Source organism: Balaenoptera borealis (assembly GCF_965194805.1).
Source record: "Balaenoptera borealis genome assembly, chromosome: 12".
NCBI lineage: Eukaryota > Metazoa > Chordata > Mammalia > Artiodactyla > Balaenopteridae > Balaenoptera > Balaenoptera borealis.
The window spans coordinates 109,166,355-109,189,933 of record NC_138869.1 but is presented as its reverse complement, the minus strand read 5'-3'; the positions used below and the strand labels follow the sequence as shown (position 1 = coordinate 109,189,933).

General features: G+C 43.1%; 1 protein-coding gene across 5 annotated transcripts in view; it reads right to left on the bottom strand.

The window, feature by feature from the left end:
- The window catches only part of EXOC2 (exocyst complex component 2), a 156,070-nt gene that overhangs the window by 45,530 nt on the left and 86,961 nt on the right, over window positions 1-23,579 (bottom strand). For all 5 annotated transcript variants that reach the window (XM_082345004.1, XM_082345005.1, XM_082345006.1 and 2 more), the window contains exons 13-21: window positions 19,599-19,723; window positions 13,902-13,967; window positions 13,571-13,728; window positions 13,077-13,198; window positions 11,923-11,984; window positions 5,295-5,375; window positions 4,969-5,028; window positions 4,226-4,287; window positions 2,625-2,691 (exon numbers count right to left, since the gene is read on the bottom strand). In XM_082345004.1, the coding sequence (XP_082201130.1) occupies window positions 2,625-2,691; window positions 4,226-4,287; window positions 4,969-5,028; window positions 5,295-5,375; window positions 11,923-11,984; window positions 13,077-13,198; window positions 13,571-13,728; window positions 13,902-13,967; window positions 19,599-19,723 (803 nt within the window). The remainder of the gene's footprint in view (window positions 1-2,624; window positions 2,692-4,225; window positions 4,288-4,968; window positions 5,029-5,294; window positions 5,376-11,922; window positions 11,985-13,076; window positions 13,199-13,570; window positions 13,729-13,901; window positions 13,968-19,598; window positions 19,724-23,579) is intronic.

Sequence of the window (23,579 nt, the reverse complement as noted above, 5' to 3'; positions counted from 1 at the left end):
AATGACTCTACAGACAGGAAGTGGCGGCTACAACAAGCCTGAAACAAGTGCGCTGTGCGTCTACTCCTCGCCCACGTTCCGTGTTCAAACCGCGTGAGGTGGGCACCAGGAGGTGACACGTGAGGCTGGGGGAGGCCAGACCCCTGCCCACACCTAACTGTCACTGTTATGTGGCCCTTGTAAAGCGTGTGACATAAAGTCACCGTGCCGCTTCATCAGCCACTCTGAGCAGTGGCATCCCAAATATCTCAACTGGTCTCTCAGCCCCACGATCAATCCTTAATTACCCTCCAGGCACCGCCTCCCAGCAGCCCACCCCAGCCTGCCACACCTTCTCTGCCCTCTTCATTAATTAACTCTGGTTGATTTTTACCCTTGTAATCTGAATGGTTCTTCCCCAAGAATGGAAAAACTATTTGAGTGATTTGAAGTCTTACTCTTAGTAAGTGTATTTTTTCCTCAAATATAACCAATCACAGGAAACAAAAGTGGGAAGAAAACCTGACAAATAATCAAATTCTTAAAATTGAATGACTCATCAAAAGCTGACAAACACCTCAGATGAATACCTATGTTTGAAAATAACAAGTCAACCTATCCGCGGCAGCGCCTGCAGCCTGAGGACCCCTCGGCCTCATGGACTGTTCCGGCTGCTGCACAGCGTCTCTGTGATGCGGCCATCAGGCCACCCTCCGTGGCAAGCCCGAGGTTCTTCTGTCAGTAGGCAGCAGACCAGCAAGCGGACCAGAAACCTAGCCCTCTTTCTTCCCACCTCTCTGCTGAGCCCACGTGCCACGTGCCTCTGCAGGTGCCTCTCTGCTGGATAACAGAACAAGACCCTAAGAAGATCTCAATTACCTGGACCAAATCTAACACGGTATCATCCAGTGGGGAAAAACACAGGAACTGAATTTGGTACCAAATTTGGAACAATTTCAGGAGAGTGAAATGGGACAGAGAAGGTCCAGTGACCAGCAGAAGCAAGTGTGAAGCATGCAGGGCTCTGGGTGACAGAGGAGAGGAGGCGAAGGCGTGGCTCTGGGGGAGTCGGGGGCTCAGAGGAGAACCACTGCCCAGCAAGCCGTGTTAGCTCAAGAAGGGAACATGTGAGCCCACGGCAGCTGCTCCAAACACTGGGAAGATAGTCATGTAGAAATCAGGCTTGTCCCAAAAGCCCCAGAAGAAGCGTGGTTGGCCAGACAGGCAGCAAGGCCTTTCTCCACTGAGAAGATCCTTCCTCGCATGTCCTTCTCTCCCATTCACAGGGGAAGAACGGTCTGAACTCACCACATGGCCCTCCTCAGCTGCCACTCATCCCTGACCCAGCGCAGGCAGCTGCCCCTCGGCCAACCACACGCCCTCCCACGAGGCCTGGCTTCTGTCTGACCCGGCCTGATGTTCTGTCAGTCTGCGATACCGTTCAATATTCCTTTGCTTAAACACGCTCTCCCACCTGTCCCTGGATTTCCTTCTCTGATTCTTCCTTCTCAGGGAACTTCCAGGCTCTCTGCCTCAGGCCTTCCCTTAAATACTGGCACCCCCAATATTATTTTTACATATTTGGCCCTCCTCTCCTCCTACTGTTTTCCCTAGTATTCTCATCCACTCCCAGGCCTTACACTGCTGACTCACAAATCTGTACCTAGATCTCTCTTCTGGGGTCCAATCACCCACTAGACATCCCACCTGAACGTCTCTCATTCAACACATCTGGTCCCAAACTGAATTTTTAATCTTTCTTTAGAAACTATCTTCTTCCTGAATTCTCTTCATGAACAGTACTGTTATCTACCTAGTCACCCAAGTAATTAAACCTACACTAGCTTTTTAAAAAAAATTACTTTGATTAAACTCTATTTTTCCTAATATAACAAATCCTTATTTAGGAATTCATACTTATAATAACTGTAGAAATTATATATGGCAGGAAATTTAGTTCACATGTTTTCTTTCTTGAGAGGTACATACACATACACACACATCATTCAAGCTAATGACAAACCAGAGAGGGTTGTTTTTTGTTTTTGTTTTTGTTTTTCTAGGATAGCTGGAGTTTGAATTTCAACAGCTAAATTTACATACAGGATAAAGTGTATGTGTGAATCATCGCTAAACACATACATATGTTTAAAATATATGTGTGTTTATAGAAAAGGTGATTTGGTTTTGGTTTTGCCATGGAATTTTGTGTTCAAATAAAATGCTATTAGGGAACTTAACAACAACAACAACAAAAAAAAAAAAAATAGAGAAAAGCAGAGCTTCTCTGTTTAAAGAGGGAAAATACGGAGAAACGGTGCCTGTCCTTTGCCTCCTCTCCAGCTTTCAAGCACCAGGGTACCACACTCAGGATCGCCACACGATGCAGAGAGGAGATGGAGCTACTTAAGCTGCAACTTCAGCTAAAAGATTTTTCAGTGTGGAATATTTACAAAATTATATTTTTACTAAAACTTTCACAAAATAAAACACAGCTCCAAAGTAAGAGTAGCACGCTATAGGAGTAATGTGGTAACAAAGTATTAATAATTTAGACTGTTATGAAACAGTCATAATGACATGTTTTATAAAAAATGACGTTTTACTTTCTATTTATCATCTTAATTATTTATGATCTTACTTACAGAAGTCAAACTAAAGTCTTCATGGATACTTCCAAACAAATCAGGAGAAGAAACGTCAACGGAGAGACTGAATAGAGAAGCAAGTAAGAGAACAAGTTAAAGCACTAAAATTAAAAATGGTAACATAATGTTATATGTCAATTATGCCTCAATAAAAAATGCAATGAAACCTATGTAAATTTGACTTTAAAACCTCTTGGTCAAAAATCATATAACTTTCTGTAATATTTAACACCTAACAGCTCAAAGTAGACACTGTGGACTATTTATGAACATGGGCCACGTAAAATGTGCTTTTGGGGTCTTCCCAATAATTTAATTTCTAGGTATAGACTCTCATAACTGAAATGTTTTTGCCCATCAGAATCTAGAGGGGACTTTTTCAAGCTCACGTTCATAGTAAATGACTTGAGGTGAGCTGAGTTAGGAAATTAGTTAATCTCCTAACAAGTGACCAGACACAGAAAGCTGCAGGGGAGGAAACACCAAAGACCCACTGATTAATTTACAGATACAGCAGAATCGCAAGTAACACCTTAGCAGGATTCCTTTTCTTTAAATCTAACCAACTGATTTTAGAATTCATATGGAAGACTAAATAGATAAACATATAAAATAAGTTTAAAATAAAGAAGCAATAAAAGGATACCAATCTGAAAAACGTTAAAAAAAAAAAACCAAACTACTGATAATTAAAACAACAAACACTGATAGGAAACATTTGTGAATGAATAGAACAGAAGGTAAAGTTCAGAAATACCTTCACTACATATTAGAATTCAATGATGTAAGGAAGAGAAATTGTAACAAAACAAGAAAACAAGACTTATTTAATCCAAAACATCAGGAAACTGATTAACAATACAAATTCCTGGTAAATTAATGTGCTAATAAACATATAAAGAGCAAAGAAAAACTAGAACAACTAAATATTTATTAGGTCTCAGAGAGATAAGTGTCTTATATACTGAGAGGCAAAAACCATGGAAACATGGAAACAGACAAACATGGAAAAAATTCCAGTTGTCAGTTATAGATTTAAGAGGCATTTATTTCAGTATCATCTGTGTCAGAGAGCATAGACCTTAGGTACACAGAAATTACAGGTGCCAAACAGTCAGAAAAATCAGGTTTAAAAAAAATCCCAGAGAGGAGCATTATAAAAGAATTATCACATGGATTTGGAAATATCAGGAATCGAGATGTGTCCTCTGGAGCTCAACTAACCAAGAATGGCCCAGACAGTGTCCCTTTAACAGGAGTGCCGGGGCAACCCCCTGCACCAGAACCACAACAGCTATCAATGAGGAGTCACGCATTTTAACTCCCTATTTTATTATTTATAAACCCTGTTCCTCTGGATAATCAGTAAGCTAATCGTGTGCTCAGTTTGCTCAATGTGCCTCTAGTAAAGGTGAGACAAGTTCAGAAGATGAAGAAATTGTGGAAAGAATACAGGCCAAATATATAAAAATGTAATTCATATGACTACTTGCTCTCTCTTATTGGAAGTCCCAGGGTATAAGACCAAACACAGAACAAGAGTCTGTATTTTCAATCCCGGTAAATGCATCGGTGAGGCTACTCTCAGCTCTACTTACTGTGCAGTATCTACATCGGCATCAGGCTTGGTGCTCAACTGTTCCAGACAGTATATAAAAACCTAAGTCAAAAATAAGACGTTTCAGTGGTATGAACGCTTAGATACTAATCTATTTGGACATTAAAGATAATTTTACATAAATAACCAGAAATACAGCGTATCTCCATTAAGTGGTATGTATGCATATATACCTTCTGTAAGTGATAGACTGTATGTCCCACATATAGAGTATATATTCACATACACATAAAAGTATGTAAGCACTGGGAACACACATCCCAATGTATAACGCTAAGTGATAAAAAAAATTTAAAGCACCTATATTCTGATCCCATTGTTAAGTTCTTGAATGTATTTTATTTCCTTCCTCTCACTCATTCACTCATGCGTTCAACTGGGTTTATGTGCCCACAAGGCACTGGTCCCAAAGAACTTGGTGCTCTAGGTACAATGTAAACAACTGTCATGTCATTTAATCTGTGCTCTAACAGATATATACACACAAAGTACTGTGAGAACACAAAAAAGGGGAGCATAATAAAAATGAGTTATTGGGGTACTGCTAAGCAAGTTGGAACTAATCTTACCTTGAACTTATTTACCATAAACTATTATGTTCTCAGACAAGAAGAGAAAAAGAATACATATTTAATATCTGCTATACACTGATTATGAGTAGTAGGGAAGACTAATAATTTGCATTATTTCAGACTTCAGGGCATCAGTGCTTTTACAAAGTACCTGCATGATATTGACGCTTAGTTGGCAAACCTCTTCCTGGGTTTTCGGTTGTTGAAAGACCTGTAAGGAAGAATGAGAACTGTTGTACTTGGCTAAGAAAACTTTTTGTTTATAAAGTTTGATAGAAGAAGTTAACAGGTGGGAAAGTGCGTCCAGTGTGGGCTACCTGACTCTGCAAGGGGACAGGAATGGAGAGCTGGCCTCGGGCCGAGTGACTGTGGCCTGAGTGACAGGGCAGCAGCTCTGGCATCGCAATGACCCAAACCTGCAAGGGGAGCCCCCGGCTGCCCGGCCCCCGCCGCGGACAGCTGCTCTCAGACACTCACGCTGGCTTCTCCGGGCTTGCACTCCAGGACGTCTCGCAGCGACTGCAGCGAGTGCACCACGCAGCGCTCAAACTGGCACGGCTGCAGAAGACAAAAGCAACAGGACCTGGGCATGCAGACTCCGAGCAGAAGCAAACTCGGCCCCGACGCCCAGACTTCCAGACGTGCGGAAAGGGATGGAGACACACACAGCCTCCCCGCCACCCGGACCTAGACCTGGCATGTTCTGCACTTGATATTTAAAGACCACGATCTTGACAGTTGGAAGCACATCTAATTCAACTAGAGTAGAAGTTGGGTAGAATGAGAGTTTTTCTTCAAAATTCTACTCTCCTGAGAGGCAGATGCCGGGATGAAGCACAGACGTAACATACTCTGGGACGAGCTCCATCTCCCGGGCCTTCCTCATCTCCCAGGGGACGTTAGTACGATGACCCAGAGGAAGGCCGACACCTTTCATTCCAAACCATCTCTACAGTCACCTTCTATGTCCATCAAGTCAGAAATGAAACCTGAAAATATGTCCAACAAATGGGCTTCAGGATGAGTCTGAATGAGCCCCAACTACACCTCCTCGTGCCAGGCCCACTCCAGGGGATGGTGACACGTGTTCTCGTTACGTGTACATTCTGGGATGGAGTCGACAAAACTGTCACTTTTACAAAAAAAAAGTACAGAAATAACATAAGTGGACTGCAGAGTAGGGTCAGTGGCATGAAGAGAACGAGCGGGCACTCAGAGGAAAGCTGACGGAGGGGCTCTGCCCTACGCGGAGACGCCCCTGAGCCAGTGACAACATCCAAGCTGAGACCAAGGGCGAGAGGGGCCGCCCGCGGACAGAGACAGGAGCGGCCTGGAGGCGCCGAGTCACCACCACGGGCCAGAGCCTGGTCGAGCCTGCGCGGGGCAGGGCAAGGCTCAGTTCAGCTGAACCAGCTCTGGGCAAAATCTGCTTCAATTACTAAAAGAACTCAGGGAAAAATCGAACAGAAAAAAAGACACACCTGTATACAAACCAAAGAAAGACAAGTTTACTCTCTCACAAAAAGGAATCCAGGCTTAAGGAAAACTGATAGCACCTCAACTTAATGTCATTTTAATACTGCACTTTGGAGCCACCAGAGGGCACCATAAAGAACATGCAAAAGTCTAAGTGCAGAGAAAGAAGGTTGGGGGCGGGGGCAGGGGTGGATGTGAGAGAAAATACCGCCTACAGAAAGTAAAGTGTCAAAGTCCTGGTAGACACCGGCCTTACGAACCCACCTACCTGCCCCAGAAGGTAGGAAAATCTAAGATGTTACAATAATAACACTGGGAATTCAACCCCAAATCCAATGGCAGGCAGTTCAATGTTCCTGTTCCTGTGCCGTTTCCTAACCTGTCTTGCCTTAGAATGTGAACAGAGAGCCCAGAGAGCACTGCCAGTGGGAATGGGAGCACATGAGTCTACACAGCTGCGATTTCTTTTTTCTGAAAAGAAAGAAAAGGCACTATCTCTGCATTTTGTCAGTGAATCACCCAAGCTGGCTGATTATAAGTTATCACATATCATTCCAGTTATTCTGAAAGGAGAAAATTCTCAGAATTATTATCCAAACTGAAAAAAGGCAGAAAACATTTTCAACATGAGTGGAAAACAGGATGCTCTCCAACGAGCTGTTTCAGACACTCAGCTGAAAGCACAGTCATGGGGGGGCAAAGCTCATGTGCATTTCTTTAACTTGATAAGGACTCACAGGGAAAGAAAAACATCCTTATTTCAAACAAATGGGATCAGTACTATGGAAATGCTAAGAAAATGTAAAGTAGTGTATGTAATAGCCTTTGAGACAACTGACTCTCTGTTCAAAACCTGAGAATTTCAGATGTTAGGTAAACACTCAAAGCTGGACCCTGGACATTGCTCTAAGCCTGGATGTACCTTCCCTCTCACGGGAAGTCTGTGCCCTCAGCTGACAGCAGGCTCAGCTCCCAGAGGCCTATGGGATTATTAGCACATTTCTTCAACAACGTCCAGTGAGACACACTGGCTGGCACCAAATCACCCGTAAGTGGCTTTAGATCTCTGGCTTGTGTGTCACCAAACATGAGACTAGCTATTCTATGGTTACAGTTTCTTACCATGTTATAAACTTTAAATTTATTAGAAACAAGTCTCTCCAGTAACCACTCTGAAGGACTTTCATGGGGGCTTATCTTCTACAAACAAACAACCAACCTTAGAGGTGGCTGTTGCCTCACACGCACACACTGGGGACCCGGACGTGCAGCCACCACACGCGCACACTAGACTCTGTGCACAAAAAACACTAACCTGAAGCCAATACCTATTTTATGACTAAGTTGTTCATATTTTGTTGTTTTTTTTTTTAATGAACATAAATCCTTGAAAACAGATGCTCTGTTTTCTCAAACTGAACACACATCTTTTTCTTTGCACAAGATGATCTGAAGCTGGTACTAAGAACCCAGGGTCAGGACTGTGCTGTCTGCTCTGCCTGGCTTGTTTCATTTGGGGCAGTAATTCAGCGGTGCTGGTCCAGCGATGTCTCTGGCCTGCCATCCAGGCCTGCTGTGATAATTAGGGAAGACAGGGGCATAGGATAGAGTTTTGATAATAGTAAGGCTTTATGTACATTTAAGGTATTTTTATCATAGTGGTCCCAGTATTACAAGTATTAGTTTAATAAATTAAAATCCTCTGTATGTGTATAAAGCTTTGTAGGTTACAGCTTTTTTCTACAGCATCTCATTTAGTCGTAACCAACAACACTGTGAACAAGCATTCCGCTTCTTTAACTAGAGGCAGAGAGGTTAAGTGGCTTCTGAAGATGGCACGGCTACTGAGACAGAACTGAGGACGTAACCGGATCAGACACAGAAGCAGCACAGGGCCTTCCCTCCACACCAGTGCCGCCCAACACAAGTGCAGTGTGAGCCAAACACACGTCATGTACGTAATTTTAGATTTTCCAGGAACCACAATAAGAAAAGTAAAAGAAAAACCTAAATTTTAGTTCATAACGTGTAATATATCAAAGCATTATTTCAACATGTAGTCAATACAGAAAGTTGAGATATTCTTTTCTTCTGTACTTGTTTCTTTCTTTGGAGTCTGAAGCTGTGTGCCAAGTGGCTGCTGTGTTGGATGGCACAGTCTGCTCCACACCTCCTTCCTCTAAATATTGGGTGGGCCAAAAAGTGCCTTTGATTTTTAAGTAAAAATAAAAGACACATTTTTCATTTTCACCAAGAACTTTACTGAACGACATATTCACCATTTTGTTCCACTACCTTCTGCCATTTTCAGGCAACTTCATAATTCCATCTTCCCAAAACTTCTTATCCTTTTGAGCAAAGAACTGTTCCAGGTGCCTTTCACACTCTTCCAGGGAATTGAAATTTTTTCCATTAAGAGAATTATGTAAAGACCGATAAATGAAAATCTGAAGGTGCAATGTCTGGTGAATACGGCAGATGAATTAGAACTTCCCAGCCGAGCTGTAACAGTTTTTGCCTGGTCATCAAAGAAACATGCGGTCTTGTGTTATCCTGATAGAAGATTATGCGTTTTCTGTTGACTAATTCTGGATGCTTTTCATAGAGTGCTGCTTCCAGTTGGTCTAACCGGGAGCAGTACTTGTTGGAATTAATCGTTTCGTTTTCTGGAAGGAGCTCATAATAGAGGACTCCCTTCCAGTCCCACCATACACACATTATCTTCTTTGGATGAAGACCGGCCTTTGGTGTGGTAGGTGGTGCTTCATTTCACTTGCCCCATGATTTCTTCCGTTCCACATTATTGTACAGTATCCACTTTTCATCGCCCGTCACAATTTGTTTTAAATTTATTTATTTATTTATTTTTGGCTGTGTTGGGTCTTCGGTTCGTGCGAGGGCCTTCTCTAGTTGCGGCAAGTGGGGGCCACCCTTCATCGCGGTGCGGGGACCGCTCTTCATCGCGGTGCGCGGGCCTTTCACCATCACGGCCCCTCCCGTTGCGGGGCACAGGCTCCAGACGCGCAGGCTCAGTAGTTGTGGCTCACGGGCCCAGCCGCTCCGTGGCATGTGGGATCTTCCCAGACCAGGGCTCGAACCCGTGTCCCCTGCATTAGCAGGCAGACTCTCAACCACTGCGCCACCAGGGAAGCCCCACAATTTGTTTTAAAAACTGAACGTTTTCATTACGTTTAAGTAGAGACTCGCATGCAGAAATATAGTCAAGAAGGTTTTTTTCGCTTAACTTATGTGGAACCCAAACATCAAAGCAATCCATATAACCAAGCTGGTGCAAATGATTTTCCAACACTTGATTTGGATATTTTAAGTATGTCGGCTATCTCCCGCGTGGTAACATTGATTGTTCTCAATTAATGTCTCAATTTGATCACTATCAACTTCAACCTGTCTACCCAACTGTGGAGCATTGTCCAGCGAGAAATCTCCAGCACGAAACTTTGCAAACCACTTTAGACATGTTCGATCAGTCACAGCACCTTCTCAATACACTGCACAAATCTTTTTTTGCGTTTTGGTTGCGTTTCTATCTTTCTTGAAATAATAGAGCATAATATGCTGAAAATATTGCTTTTCTTCTTCCATCTTCAATATTAAAATGGCTATACAAAAATTCACCAATTTTGATAAGTCTTTTTTTTAAATGCACGCTGATATGACAGGTGTCACATACAATCTAACAAAATTGTTTCAAATGAAGTTAAACACAACTAAGTGCTACTAGAGCCATCTTACGGAAAAAACCGAACGAACTTTCTGGCCAACCCAATATTTAGTTATAGGATAGTTTGTATTTAAACATAAATACTTGTGAAAAATAAACCAAATAAATCAAAACAAATTTTTATTAACATTAAATCCTTTAAAATATAATTACAGGGACCTCCCTGGTGGTGCAGTGGTTAAGAATCCGCCTGCCAATGCAGAGGACATGGGTCCGAGCCCTGGTCCGGGAAGATCCCACATGCCGTGGAGCAACTAAGCCCGCGTGCCACAACTACTGAGCCTGCGAGCCACAACTACTGAGCCCGTGTGCCGCAACTACTGAAGCCCGCGTGCCTAGAGCCCGCGCTCTGCAGCAAGAGAAGCCACCGCAATGAGAAGCATTCGCACTGCAACGAAGAGCCGCCCCTGCTCGCCGCAACTAGAGAAAGCCCATGCGCAGCACTGAAGACCCAACGCAGCGAAAAATAATAATAAGATTTAAAAAAAAAAAAATATATATATATATATATAATTATGACTTACTAAAAATAAATTTCCCTAATTTCAAGCATGATTTAATTTACAAAAATTTGGAAGTAAGCACTGCTGTTCCAAACACACACTTGTATAGCTTTGTATTAACTTAAGAAAGAACCTTGAACTTTGGAGGAAAAGAAGAATTTCAACTTGTCAAAAATTCCCCAACTGAGATTGGGATTGACATATATATACTAATATGTATAAAATGGATAACTAATAAGAACCTGCTGTATAAAAAAATAAATAAAATAAAATTCAAAAAAAAAAATTCCCCAACTGTCAGAGGAAGGTTGTGGACAAGCACACAAATTCAAGGACGTGAAGAAATGTTACAGGGGATGGTTGCTCCTCAACAACCTGAGCCCCACTAGTTTGTAAATGTGGGCAAGTCAGGCCGTTTTATTCTACTGTACCTGTCTACTAAGGTAAGGCAGAAACTGTTGGGGCCAGGATTGTGGTCTGCTGAAAAACTACATTTTTTCCAGCCTCTGTTGCAGACAGGGGTAGGCACGTGGATAAATTATGGCCAATTAGATGTAAACAGAGTTGTCAGTTGTGGCTCCTGGGAAAATGCTGGACCTCCCTGCTGACAGGAGTAAGGCTGTGGTGGCTGGAACTGCAGTGGCCATCCCATGTCATGAGGCCATCCTGAGAGAGGAGCCACACTAAGGGTCACAAAGCAGGAGTCGGAGGAGCCCTGGACACTGCCCGTACTACATGACAAAGCTGCCACACCAGTCCCAACCTCTTTAGTGGGAGAGAAAAAGGAAATGCCCCCTTGTTTTAAGCCACTGAATGTTTTAACCTTGCCTGACACCCACATACAGGTTGCTGTGGGATCCATGGGACAGACTCGAAAACATGAGAACTCACGAACTCTAACACTAACACTATTTTCAAGGGGATTCTGAAAATCTCAAAGCCCCGTCTGAAAAGAGCGAACAGACCATGGTTTTAACTGCCCACCTGACCCCTGCATGCATCTGGAGAAGTTCGCTGTTGCCTGTTTTGCCTTAGGGCCCAGCAACAGCACTGGTTTCCTATCCTGCTTTTCTGAAAAATTCAAATTGCTGGGTAACTTAGAATTACATTAAAAAATGTAACTCAACAAAAAACAGTTAAGAGTCACAGGATGAAGAAAGATCACTCTAAAGGGGGATCCATTATTTTTACTAATTTTTAAATACCTGTGGTTAGTGTTAAGCAAAAATGACTCTGAGAAGGAAAACTTTAAGAAGTTTGCTTTTCCATTTCCAGAAACGTTTTAGAGTTGCAATAGAGAGCATACGCTCATTATCAAAGTAAGTCAATTACTTTGAATATAACAGACACTAATGATTAATCACCGAAAAGAATTTGAACTTACTAGGGACGTCAGGCCTTCACTGTCGACAACCCAGTCTTCCTTTTCAGCCAATCTCTTTACTTCTACAGGGAACACAAGTACACGAGCGCGTCTTATTATAATTATCTCACTGAACTTCAGAGAGATAAAAATGCATAAAGGTTATGGTTTTTAATTGTTTTATATAAGTTTGTAAAAAAATCAGTGAAAGCAGGGAGAGAATATAATTCTGGTAGACTCAAGGATTTAAATGTGTATCACTCACTGGATTTTTCGAATACAACATTAATGTAAATAAAATTGTCTACTGTGTAGCCCAATCTGGAGAATGCTGGGCTAGGCTCAGTGATAGCTTCAGACAACAACTTAGTAGTCATTCAGCACTCCTGATAATATTGAACAGGTACAATATAAGACACAAGGCACTTTCCCCTAACATTTCTGATGACCAAGGCGGACTCTCTCTCCGTCCTGTATGCTCCCGACGATGACAACGCGATCCCCACGGAGGGAAGGACACGAGCGGTGCACACCTGAGGGCTCAGCCCTGGCCTGGGCCAGGGGCCGATTCTGTGCAGACACAGCCTGCCTACAACAAAGTCCTTGGGACAGAGACCAACGGCTTGCACCTTTCACAACAATGTTCTTGATTGTTTTTGAAAATGTTTAATAACCCGAAAGGCTGCTTTGTAAAGATAACCTTTATTGTTTATGACTATATGCAGAAATCCTGAAAATTCTATAAAAGTATAAAGAAAATGAACACCTATAACTTCTGCGGCAAAGAGAAACTGTTAACAGTCTTCTGATTTTATGCTGATATTTCTAAATTAAAAATTTTAAATATATATATTTTCAAAATTGGGATCATACTTTTATACACATTTTATATTCTACTTTTTCCACTTAACATTTTCCATAAGGATGTTCTTATATTCTTAAATATTTTCCAAGTATACCCATCTTAATTTATATATGGTCTGGCATCTCAAAGTAAGTAGATTTGAAAAGTTTCAAAAAAGGTAAAAAATTATATTGAGCAGCTATAGACAGTCTGAAATACTCAGATTTCTCTAAGAGCATCTTTCATGTTTTTAAGGATTTGGAAGCTGGAAAGAAGTGGCACGTGCAAATAACTGTTGTCTAGCCAATGTCATCAGTTTTTCTCAACATACCTTCCGCTGTGTGCTGCAGTGTAACCGCCACACAACGCACTCGAAGATCCAAGATGAGGTCCTGGATCGTCTGTAGCAGGTCATTAGGAATCTCAAGGGCAGTCAAGGATTCGTAAGTAAGCCTGTAGAACAAACACAGCAAAACAAATGTCAGCAGAGCGGGATCTGGAAGCAATTCCCGACATCATTTTGGCCAACCCGCAACGATTCACGATGGTGCTTATAAGCTACAGCGTTATGTTGAAAACATGGGGAAAGTAAGCCCATTAACAGGGATAACATCACAGTGACACTGAACTAAATAATGAAAAAGGTGACATTCTCATCAGACAAAAGCACCAGCGAGGTTTAAGAGCTTAGTTATCAGATGACACACAGGAAACAGTGGACACAAAAGGATAGAGTAAAATTCTGTGTTGAGTGTATTAAAAATCATATCCCACACTGAGTGTGTGGCTTTTCCCCCCTTTTCCGGAGAACACGCCCGCATTTACCTGAGAGTCTGGATGGCGTGAGCGAGCCCCTGCCCAGAGAGCTCGGCCTTCACTTCCCAGCCTCTGCACTGCCGCCCTCCGCCCTCCGCGTCGCTGAGCGGGAGCAGGGCCCCGCGGAGCAGCTTCACCAGACAGTGCATTACTTCCTGGATCATTTTCTAGACAATAATGAACAAGCAAAACTACATTAAAAGGCATCAACTTGATTAAATCAACTGGAAGAGTCGGCCTGCGCAAGACAAATGTCTTCTATGTAGGTCAAGGTCTCTAGTCACCTTGGTTGAGAAAACCCTACCCCAAGAAAAAGTCTATATACCTATCCTTCACTCACCTTAAAATCATTTTGTCTTTGCCTTACATTCTTTGATCTTTCAATATGGCCTGACTTCTCAGCAGTCTTAAAAATTAAAAAAAAAAAAAAATTAGTTGTCTTTAGAAATAATTTATAAAAAAAAAAGAAATGCTTTAGCAGTTGTATATAAAGAAAGCATGAAATACAGTCATAACTTGATTAAAAGGAATGTATAAGAAGTAATCTAAGTTTCTGATTAAAGGATGACTAATTAGAACACCCTTCTTATTCCAACAAGAAGCTATTCATCTTCCTAAGACCTTTAAGTACAATTCTCATAAATAAACCTAAGTATTAAACTGAAACTTTCTGTAGGTGAATTTCACATGCTGTTTTCATCCACAGTTTTCTACAGTGAAGCCTACAGGCATTCAGTCCACGATGCCGCTACAGCACCACTTCCCGGGCGGTGGGTGCAGAAACGAGAGGAGCAGACGCTCTGGACAAGTGTCCGGGCGCCTGTGGACACCCCGCTCCACTCCTCCCGATAGTTTTCGTGAATATGAGCATTAACGCTGGCATTTTATTTTTTAAAAATTACACATCACTGCTCTTCTTCCAGGGGCTTTACAGTCTAATTTAGGAGGGAATGTATTCTAGAATTGATTGTTATCTGTTTACTGATAGCCATGTTTTCCTCTGATTTCTCTTTCTCCTTAATGTGTAGAAGACCACTTTACACTGATTAAAAGAGAAATCTGTTCCACTGGATTTCAGTTAACTTTTTATTACCAAATTTTCTAACAACTAAATATTATTATACAGAATGTCCTAGCAGGGCAAACTTAGGGAACTTTCCAAAGGAAGAAGTAATCACAAAATGGTACAATGTAAAAGAAAATTCAGATACTTCACCAACATAATGTAAAAGTTACCCTTTAAAGGTAAAATACTGGTGTATTTGGTTAGAGAACTTTCTAGTTAGGAACAACTACATTATAAATAATTATGACATTGACGCCAAGGTAATTTAAAAACACTTCAAGGAATGCCATTTCTATGTAAGGTATAAGCTAGAGAAACAGGGTGGAGAGTCGGTCCACAGGACCAACACCACTGACGGGAAGGAGTAAGACAAGGATACGGGTCGCTGACGTCTTCAGCAAAGTATCAGACACCCTGACAGAAGAGGCCAGCGCGCGCGCGCACACACACGCACACGCACACACACACACACACACACACACACACACACACACACACACACCCTCTTCCGGAGCTCATTTACACTTATCGTGCAGCTTTTATCATTTTTTTCTTTGTAGAGATGCGCTTTAAAAAGAATTTAAGTTTAGTTTTTAAAAAAACTAAACCCCAAATTCACAATAATAATTCGATAAGCAAATTTCTAAGTTCACTGGCCAACAATCATCAAAATTCTTTGTATACCAGGATTTACAGAAATTGATGCTTTTTAGGACAAACGAGAAGTAACTGAAGCGTTTTAGAGCTGCAGTGAGGCATGACCAGAGGGGCTCATGTCGGAGTTTGACCAGCTACAAAGACGAGAGACACAGGGCGAGGTGTGGGGAAAGGGGTAGAGTCCCCTGCCCTCTGCAGGTGGGACACTCTCCCCAACCTCCACGTGTCCTTTGGGGGTTTTATGGAGGCTTCATTAAGTAGACATGATTGATTAGATCACTGGCCACTGGTCACTGAACTCAGCCTCCGGCCCTTCTCCCCGAGGTCTGGCGGTGGGACTGAAAGCTCCTACCCTCTAAACACAGGGTTGGTCCTCCAGACAACTAGCCCCCATCCTCAGGTGGGAGACACTCATTATCACAACAAAAGGCATCTTTTACCACTCCTCACTTAGGAAGTCACAGTATCAAGAGTGAGCAAGATCAAATATATATTTCTTATTATAAATCACAAGATCACCGTTCCAAATTTACATCTCCAGCCCAAATCTTTCCTCTGAGGTCCAAATTTGAATTTCAGGTTGCCTACTTGGTGTCCGCAGAAGGCCTGGGCAGAACAAGGTGAAACGGTGGTGCTTCTGGGTCTGGAGTTTGCTGGCCTCCCGCTGGGAACTGCAGGGTCTCCAGCGTGCTGATTGCGGACTTTGGGGCTTGCTACCCTCCACAGTCACATGAGCCAACTCCTTAAGAGTAAAGCTCATTCTCTTTATATTATACACGGTTGGAAACAGAGCCAACACCCTATTGGTTGTTTTTCTGAGCCCTGGCTCACTGTGCTGTGGAGGACGGATGGGAAGGGCCTCTGGAAGAAGGTGTCATCTGTCCCCGGGAAGGGTCAAGCCCATACAAACCTGCAAGTGTCCTGTCAGATGGGGTCTTTTCTGGTTGTATCTGCCGTAGTACCTAATGCTGAATTTTTTATACAATGGGCTTGTTCAATGGGAAGATTATTTCACAGTCCTTTGTTCTGTGAAATATTTTTGAATCAAAAGAGTGAAAATCAATTGTTTAAAAAACGTCATACCAAAATTTAGGTTAAACCTTGCCAGAACAATTCTGCCCACCAAACAGGTGCTAATGCACGCGTGACGACACCTACTGGACAGAATAACTGTTTAAACGTCGAGGGCCTGTCGCCAAACATAAAAGAAGTGGAGAGGGAAGGGGAACTACCTGTAAGGCATACCTCTTGCAATTGTTAAAAAAATCGTTACTTATTGTTTTAATCTGGTGAAGAGTTGAACATCTCCAACATGCTGAATTATGTACACTTTGCCCTACTTTTAAAAGAAAATTTAATTTTGGAACAGAAAGTACATTTTAATTTACATACTATGAGTTATGCAATTTTTAAACATGCTGATTCCTAAAGTTTAAAAATTATTTGGATACTTTAAAAGTTTTCACCTCAAAATACACTATATTTAAAATATATCTAAAGGTAAAATCTTAACCTACTATTAACCATTTTGCTAGCTAAAAACCTTAACTCTTTCCTGCACACACAGACCAAAACTACTTTGTGGTAAGACCAACGGCTAGATCGCACTGTTTTGATTCACATGTGTTACTTCACATGGCCTTGACTGGTCTGAAGAACTATTTGTTAAACTGTTGGAAACTCCATCTAAATCTTTTAACAGATGAACTTGAAATAAAACAAAACAGTTTTACAACAAGAGAAAATAAGAAATTCCAAGTAAATTGTGTTTAAATGTTAGAGAGCTTTCTTGTATGAGACTGAAACCCTGGAACTCTTCCCAATATTAACTTAATTAAGTCTCTGGATCTCACTCATGACATGATGGCACCCTGTCCTAACTCCTCCATTCCTTCCACTGTCCTCTGGTGTCTCTCTGGCTTTTCAATAGAGGGTCACTTAGTTTAAAAACATGCCCAAATCTGTAGAGTGAATTACACTTAATAATTATTACCATAAACTTTTAAGAAAAGTTTACGAGTATAAACAGTTAGAAATTCCACAGGCACACCCAACTCAGCACAACTGATCACAATGATTTTTCCAGTGCTGGGACTCCTGAGCTCATTTATTCCTCATCTGCAACCAAACACTTCATTTAGACGTTTACACAACTAGGTATATAACCTGTGAGAAGGAGAATACCTTCCCTTTTCACTAAATCATCTCAGATCAAAAAACCCTAAAAAGATGCAAGATGAGGCAACTAGTGTCCATGCGTGGGGGCCACCTCCAGAAACCGCTCCAGTTGGAAGGAAAACACTCGGCTGGAAACAAAGCTAGGTTTCCAGCCGTTTCCTGGGTTCTGCTCCCTCAGATGCGAGAACCCGCCTCGGCAGCATTCAGCACGTCTCTGTTCTACATCAGTCCCACACTTCTCACCACTACTAAGCCTTGTTCACGAAACACCTACTGTGAGCCAGGCCAATGACACTTCAAATGCTGGAATAAATATTTACTCCAAATAATAAGAGCAAATTCTTATTTATCTCCCCGAAACTGTTACAAGCACTTCACTTAATATTAACTCATCTAATTTGCAAACCATCCCCCTGGAAGTAGGCTGAGAAGTAGCGGTATCTGCCCAAGGTCACAGCTGGTACGCGACACACACTGGGCGTCCTCCTCTAGCCCTGGCGCTCCGCCAGAGACGCGGTGGACGCAGCTGTCCAGCACTGGCGTGGAAGCAGCTCCCCGTTCCCGTCTCACACGAGCTCTGCTTCAGAGGGAGCAGGTAAGAGGGGGAGGGTACAACACGGCAGCAGGGGGTGGCTGTCCCCCACTGCAGCAAAAGGCAAGAAACCCAAACCTTCCCCACCACAGAGGCCGCCACTCTCATCCAGCTGCCATGAACAAAAATGCGGGCTGATCGGGCACGTCTGAAAGCACAACGCTGAGAAAACTTTTTTCAGGACACCTGAAGGCACTCTCTTCTTCAGGCAGCAATGAAGGCCAGCCAAACTCTACACATATTTTACGGAAGACTGACTTCCTCTGTACAGTTAACTTTTCCACAGAGCTTTTGTATAATAACCAGGTAATACAAAATGGACATGAAAGAGTTGTGAGGTATGTTATTTATTGCTATAATATTTGAATGTGTCAGTAACTGATACACTGCTGAAATTAACGGAAGAAAAAAATACAGGGATAACTCATGCTTAAGAGATAGGTTTTGTGCATGAAGGAGTCTGTTTTTTGCATGCACTATTGTTTTTCTGTTTTTCATGTACTAAGCAAATTTTATGGTTTAGATAACTAACCTTTCATTTAAACAAACATCTAGGGATCTACCACGTTAAAAGGAAAAGAGATAGTGGCAAACTTCTTTATTGGCGGCATGAGCATATATCCATGGTCAAAGGAGACTGGATGGATCTTGGAGGACCAAGACACCCACCACCTTCTGTCAAACTGCAGAGGTGTCCTTGGTGTAAAAGAGCAAAAACAGTTTTGCGCTGGCAAGTGCACTACCCCCAGGAAGACCCCGCCTCTCCCAGCTTCCCCAGGGCTGTGAAGAGTCTCCTCGGAGATACGAAACCAGAGCTGTCTTCTCCTGAGCCACCAGACCTCCAGGCAAAGGGCCTCAGAGTCTATATTCTGGGACCTGGAGGCCTGTCATGGGCACTCGACGTGAGACAACTGAGTGACGAGTCCGAATCTGTGTGCTACACACAAAAGTCAAGAGTCGTTACTTTACGCTCGTAATTTCTGTGCTCCAATTATACATGATTAGGACACTAAGTACATGTGCAACTTGTGAGAATGTAAAGCCTTAAACAACTTCTCCAGGCTGATCACATAGGGGCCAGAAAACAGGATCTTCAAGTTCTTTCCAACCGGGAAGCTCCCTCTCACTTGAGACCCACGTGCAAGATGCAAACATTTGATCCCTGTTGTATCACTTGTTCGTCATCAACTGCACGACAGTTTCATCCACCACATGGCCTGACTGGCATTATACTCAATTCAGATTCTTTTATTCTTTAAGCCACTGTTTCCCGGAGCACTCACCCCTGCCTTCTGAGAGAGACCCTCACTATTCTCCTTTACAGTCAAGGACAGTGACCCCCAGAACAGATGACTAAATTGTTCAAGGCCATACGGCTATTAAGTGTTAGGGCTTTACAGCATTTTCTACTAATCTTAAAACATCTGACAATACTTAGAGGCTTTGGGCTTCTGAGGCTTTAAAAAAGTCACTTCAAAATCTAAAATTTTTAAGACTAGAAACCCACGACTTAGCTACAACTATAGTCAAATCTGTACACATACCTCACTGAAAAGGCTTCCATTAACATACGAAATCCAGAGTTTCCAGAAGTTGGGCAGCTGACTTAAAACTAGCTTGGTCAATTTTTCAACAAATGCCACCCGGTGGGGAGTTTGGTATCTCCATGCTAAAGAGGAAAAGAATAAAATACTATTAATATCCTTTTGAATCAAGACTAAAAATGTGTTTGAACATACTGCTGCTCCCCCACCTAAAAACGTGTCCCATGCTGTCCCACTTGGGCTGCAGAGCTTTAATCTGCTGATAGACCAGTATTTCCTTTTCCCACCAACTACCAACGCCTGTGGCGGCACAGTGGGCAGAGGGGCCTGCTTGCTCAGCGGGCCTAGGGGGGCAGGTGGGGAGCGGAGGCAGGACAGGAGAGCTTCACAGAGGAGGGGCTTCGGCTTTCCAACCCTGTTGTCTTCAGGTTGTTGTATTTCTCTTCAAAAAGCCATGCCACAGGCCACCCCATGGCCAGTAACTAACTCGAGGCTCGTACTAACCCGTCAGAAATGCACTCTGCACCCTACATGGTGGAAACTCAGTAAGGAATCACGTTATCATAAAGGAACATATTCAAGCACAATCATGTAATTAACATAACAAATAAATTTAACAGAAAGTAAAAATACCGAAGCCTCTTGGATTCCACATCGTTTAACGCAGTTACTGTAGAAAGTGGGAAACAAGGTCTGACAGATTTCTTGTGGGAAGAATAAGTTCAAGGGAATAAAGGTGAATGTATTAGGTCTGCGAGCACCAACCATTTCCCAATCCCCCCCCTTTATCACCTACAGACCAACTCAACACGGACCGACACGAGCTGCCTTCCAACGGCGGCAGTAGCAGACCCGGTGTGGCCACAGCTCTGCTGTCATGGGCCAAGGACAAGGCAGGAGACAGGACAAGACCTAAAACCTGAAGCTTTAGAAGACCCACCTCATAAGGGTGCAAGCAGCCTCTTACACGGGATCGTCCCCAAAATTAATTTCAAAAGACTAATTTTTTGAAAATTAGTTTCAAAAGATCCATGCTCCTGCAGCTGAACTGACCTCCAGTTTGCATCCCATGCTGGGAGAGCTCATCGGGCTCCTGAGCTCACAGATCCTTGGCCGGGTCTGCGGGGAACACGTGAAAGTGACCCAAGCTGACGAGTCCCCCTTGGTCTGAAGCTGCGACACCCAGGTGCTCTGCGTGCGCACACGTCCCACACACGCACCACCTGCTCCCGAGAGCAGTCGGCACTGGATGCCTCCACCGCAAGGGAATGAGGGAACACCGCCTTCTCACTACTTAAAACCACAAAATAAACAAATAGGAGGTAAACTCAGCTTCTCTCTTGTTGAATCCATTAATTAGTAAGTATTCTGGGCTTCCCTGGTGGCGCAGTGGTTAAAAATCTGCCTGCCAATGCAGGGGACACGGGTTCGAGCCCTGGTCTGGGAAGATCCCACGTCGCGGAGCAACTAAGCTCGTGGCGCCACAGCTACTGACCTTGCGCTCTAGAGCCCGTGAGCCACAACTGCTGAGCCCGCGAGCCACAGCTACTGAAGCCCATGCACCTAGAAACCGTGCTCCGCAACAAGGGAAGCCACCGCAATGAGAAGCCCGTGCACCGGAACGAAGAGTAGCCCCCACTCGCCGCAACTAGAGAAAGTCAGCGTGCAGCAATGAAGACCCAAGGCAGACAAAAACAAATAAATAAATGTATATAAAAAAAGAAAAAAAATTAACAAGTATTCTATGTGAAATGATTTTATGATGGGAAAAGTATCTGGACAACTATAAATAAAAACATAAACCAATTCCAAAAGGTTTCCAAAAAGATTCTGGATTCCATTGGTTGAATCTTTCTATAGCAGATAAACTGATAAAATGATTTTGTCTGAATTCCCCTTGGGATGGAGTGTCCCCACCAGAGGTGCACACTGGCTGCAGGGCCGTGTTACCAAGGGGCTGGCACTCAGGCACCAGGGCTCTCGCAAAACACACGGGCTCCTGCAGCCTCCTGCCCGGTGACAGGGAACAATTCTGAGGGTCATGTGTTTTTGATCTTTTTATCACCAGCAGATTCTTTACACCCACGTGTGTATGTGTATACTGAGAGCCCTTTCCCCTTGTTCCTTCTAAGCCTACTACATCCAAATTCTGATCATTATAACTAAAAAATGATTTTGGATTTTCTTTTCTTATTGATAAATTCCCACATGCTCTATCACTGAAAGAATAACTTTAAGAGTTATTTCCTAAGACTGATGAAAATAACTAAGGGAATATGGCAGGAGTATCTAATTTGTCTCAATATAGGTCATAACGTAGGGCTTCCCTGGTGGCGCAGTGGTTGAGAATCTGCCTGCCAAGGCAGGGGACACGGGTTAGAGCCCTGGTCTGGGAAGATCCCACATGCCGTGGAGCAACTAGGCCCGTGAGCCACAACTACTGAGCCTGCGCGTCTGGAGCCTGTGCTCCGCAACAAGAGAGGCCGCGAGAGTGAAAGGCCCATGCACCGCGATGAAGAATGGCCCCTGCTTGCCACAACTAGAGAAAGCCCTCGCATAGAAACGAAGACCCAACACAGCCAAAAAAATAAAGTAAATAAATAAGTCAGGAGCTCTTTAAAAAAAAAAAAAAAAAAGTCATAACATAGGCTTCTTTTGATCACAAGATCAAGAATGAGCTTCCTCAACTTTATTCACAGCTATTGTTTACTGTAAGCAATCCCTCATAATGTTCCAATTTCAAGTAATAACTCTGGAGAAATTAAAGCTGACTTACTTTGCTTTCACTTCTAGCCATGCTGGAGTAACAAGGGCTGGATTTAACCTCTGGTCATGAACAACTAGAAAACTGTGGGGCGGGGGTCGGGGGGGAATATCTAAACAAGCATTTCATAGGCAGCACAGGACTGTGATCCCTAAGGGAAGGGGAAGGGAACAGGTGGGGAGCCCACAACTGCTCTGGATTTCTGCCTGCCGTTTCTAGACAAGAGAGGTCAAGGGAGGAGGAACTGAAGCAAAGCTCAGTGGGCTTTCTGAGTTGGAAAGATGGAGTTCAGGGCAGTGGGGGAGAGTGGACGATACAGGGAAGAGTTCTGGAAAGGAGGGAGGAACTACGTGGGAAAAAAGCTCCAAGAAACCACGTAAGAGTGTTCCTAAGTCATGCTCATGTCCAGTGAACTTCACAGCCAGGCAAAGAGCAGCCAGGGAGTAGTAAGGCCAAGCGTTCCCAGGAATCACCTGGGGGAGGGAGCAGTCCTCCTGAGTGACCCCAGGCCATTCAGGAGTGGCCTCAAGTCTCCCTAGAAGGCAGGCTACTGCTCCAGCAACTAACCACAGGCCTTGGATGAATCAAACTTATTTGCAAGTAACCGGTGAAAACAAAGTCTCACACTCTTTAAAGGAAGAGAACAAAACCCAGACACTCAACACCGAACACTCCCAATGTCTGAGAAACAATGAAACACGATTAACCAGGCTAAAAGGCAGGGGAAGGAGAATCAGAACCAGAAACCAGGGAGAAAACTAGTCAAGAGTAACAGAGCCACAAATGACAGAGAGAGAATTAACCCATAAGGACAATGTTCAAGTAAAGGAAAACATGAAATAATGAGGAAAGAAAGGGAAGATATTTAAAAGAACCAAATGGAACTTCTAGAGATGAAAAAGTACATGAAATTTTTGGCTTAGACGCTGAAGATAAAAGATCAGAGAAGTTGAAGGCATAACAATGAACTCTACAGTGGAGCACAGAGTGGAGAAACTGGGGTGGGGAACAGATCCTCAGTGATCTACGGGATAATCCACTGGCTTAACATACATGCAGTTGGGATTCCAGAAAAGGAAGCACAGCAGAAAGATATTTGACAAAATGATAGCCAAAAATTTTGCAAATTTGATGGAAATTCCCAGAATTCGATAAAATAGATGCAAGAAGCTTGACAAACCCCAGGCAGGATAAATTTGAACTGTTCAAGCTGATGT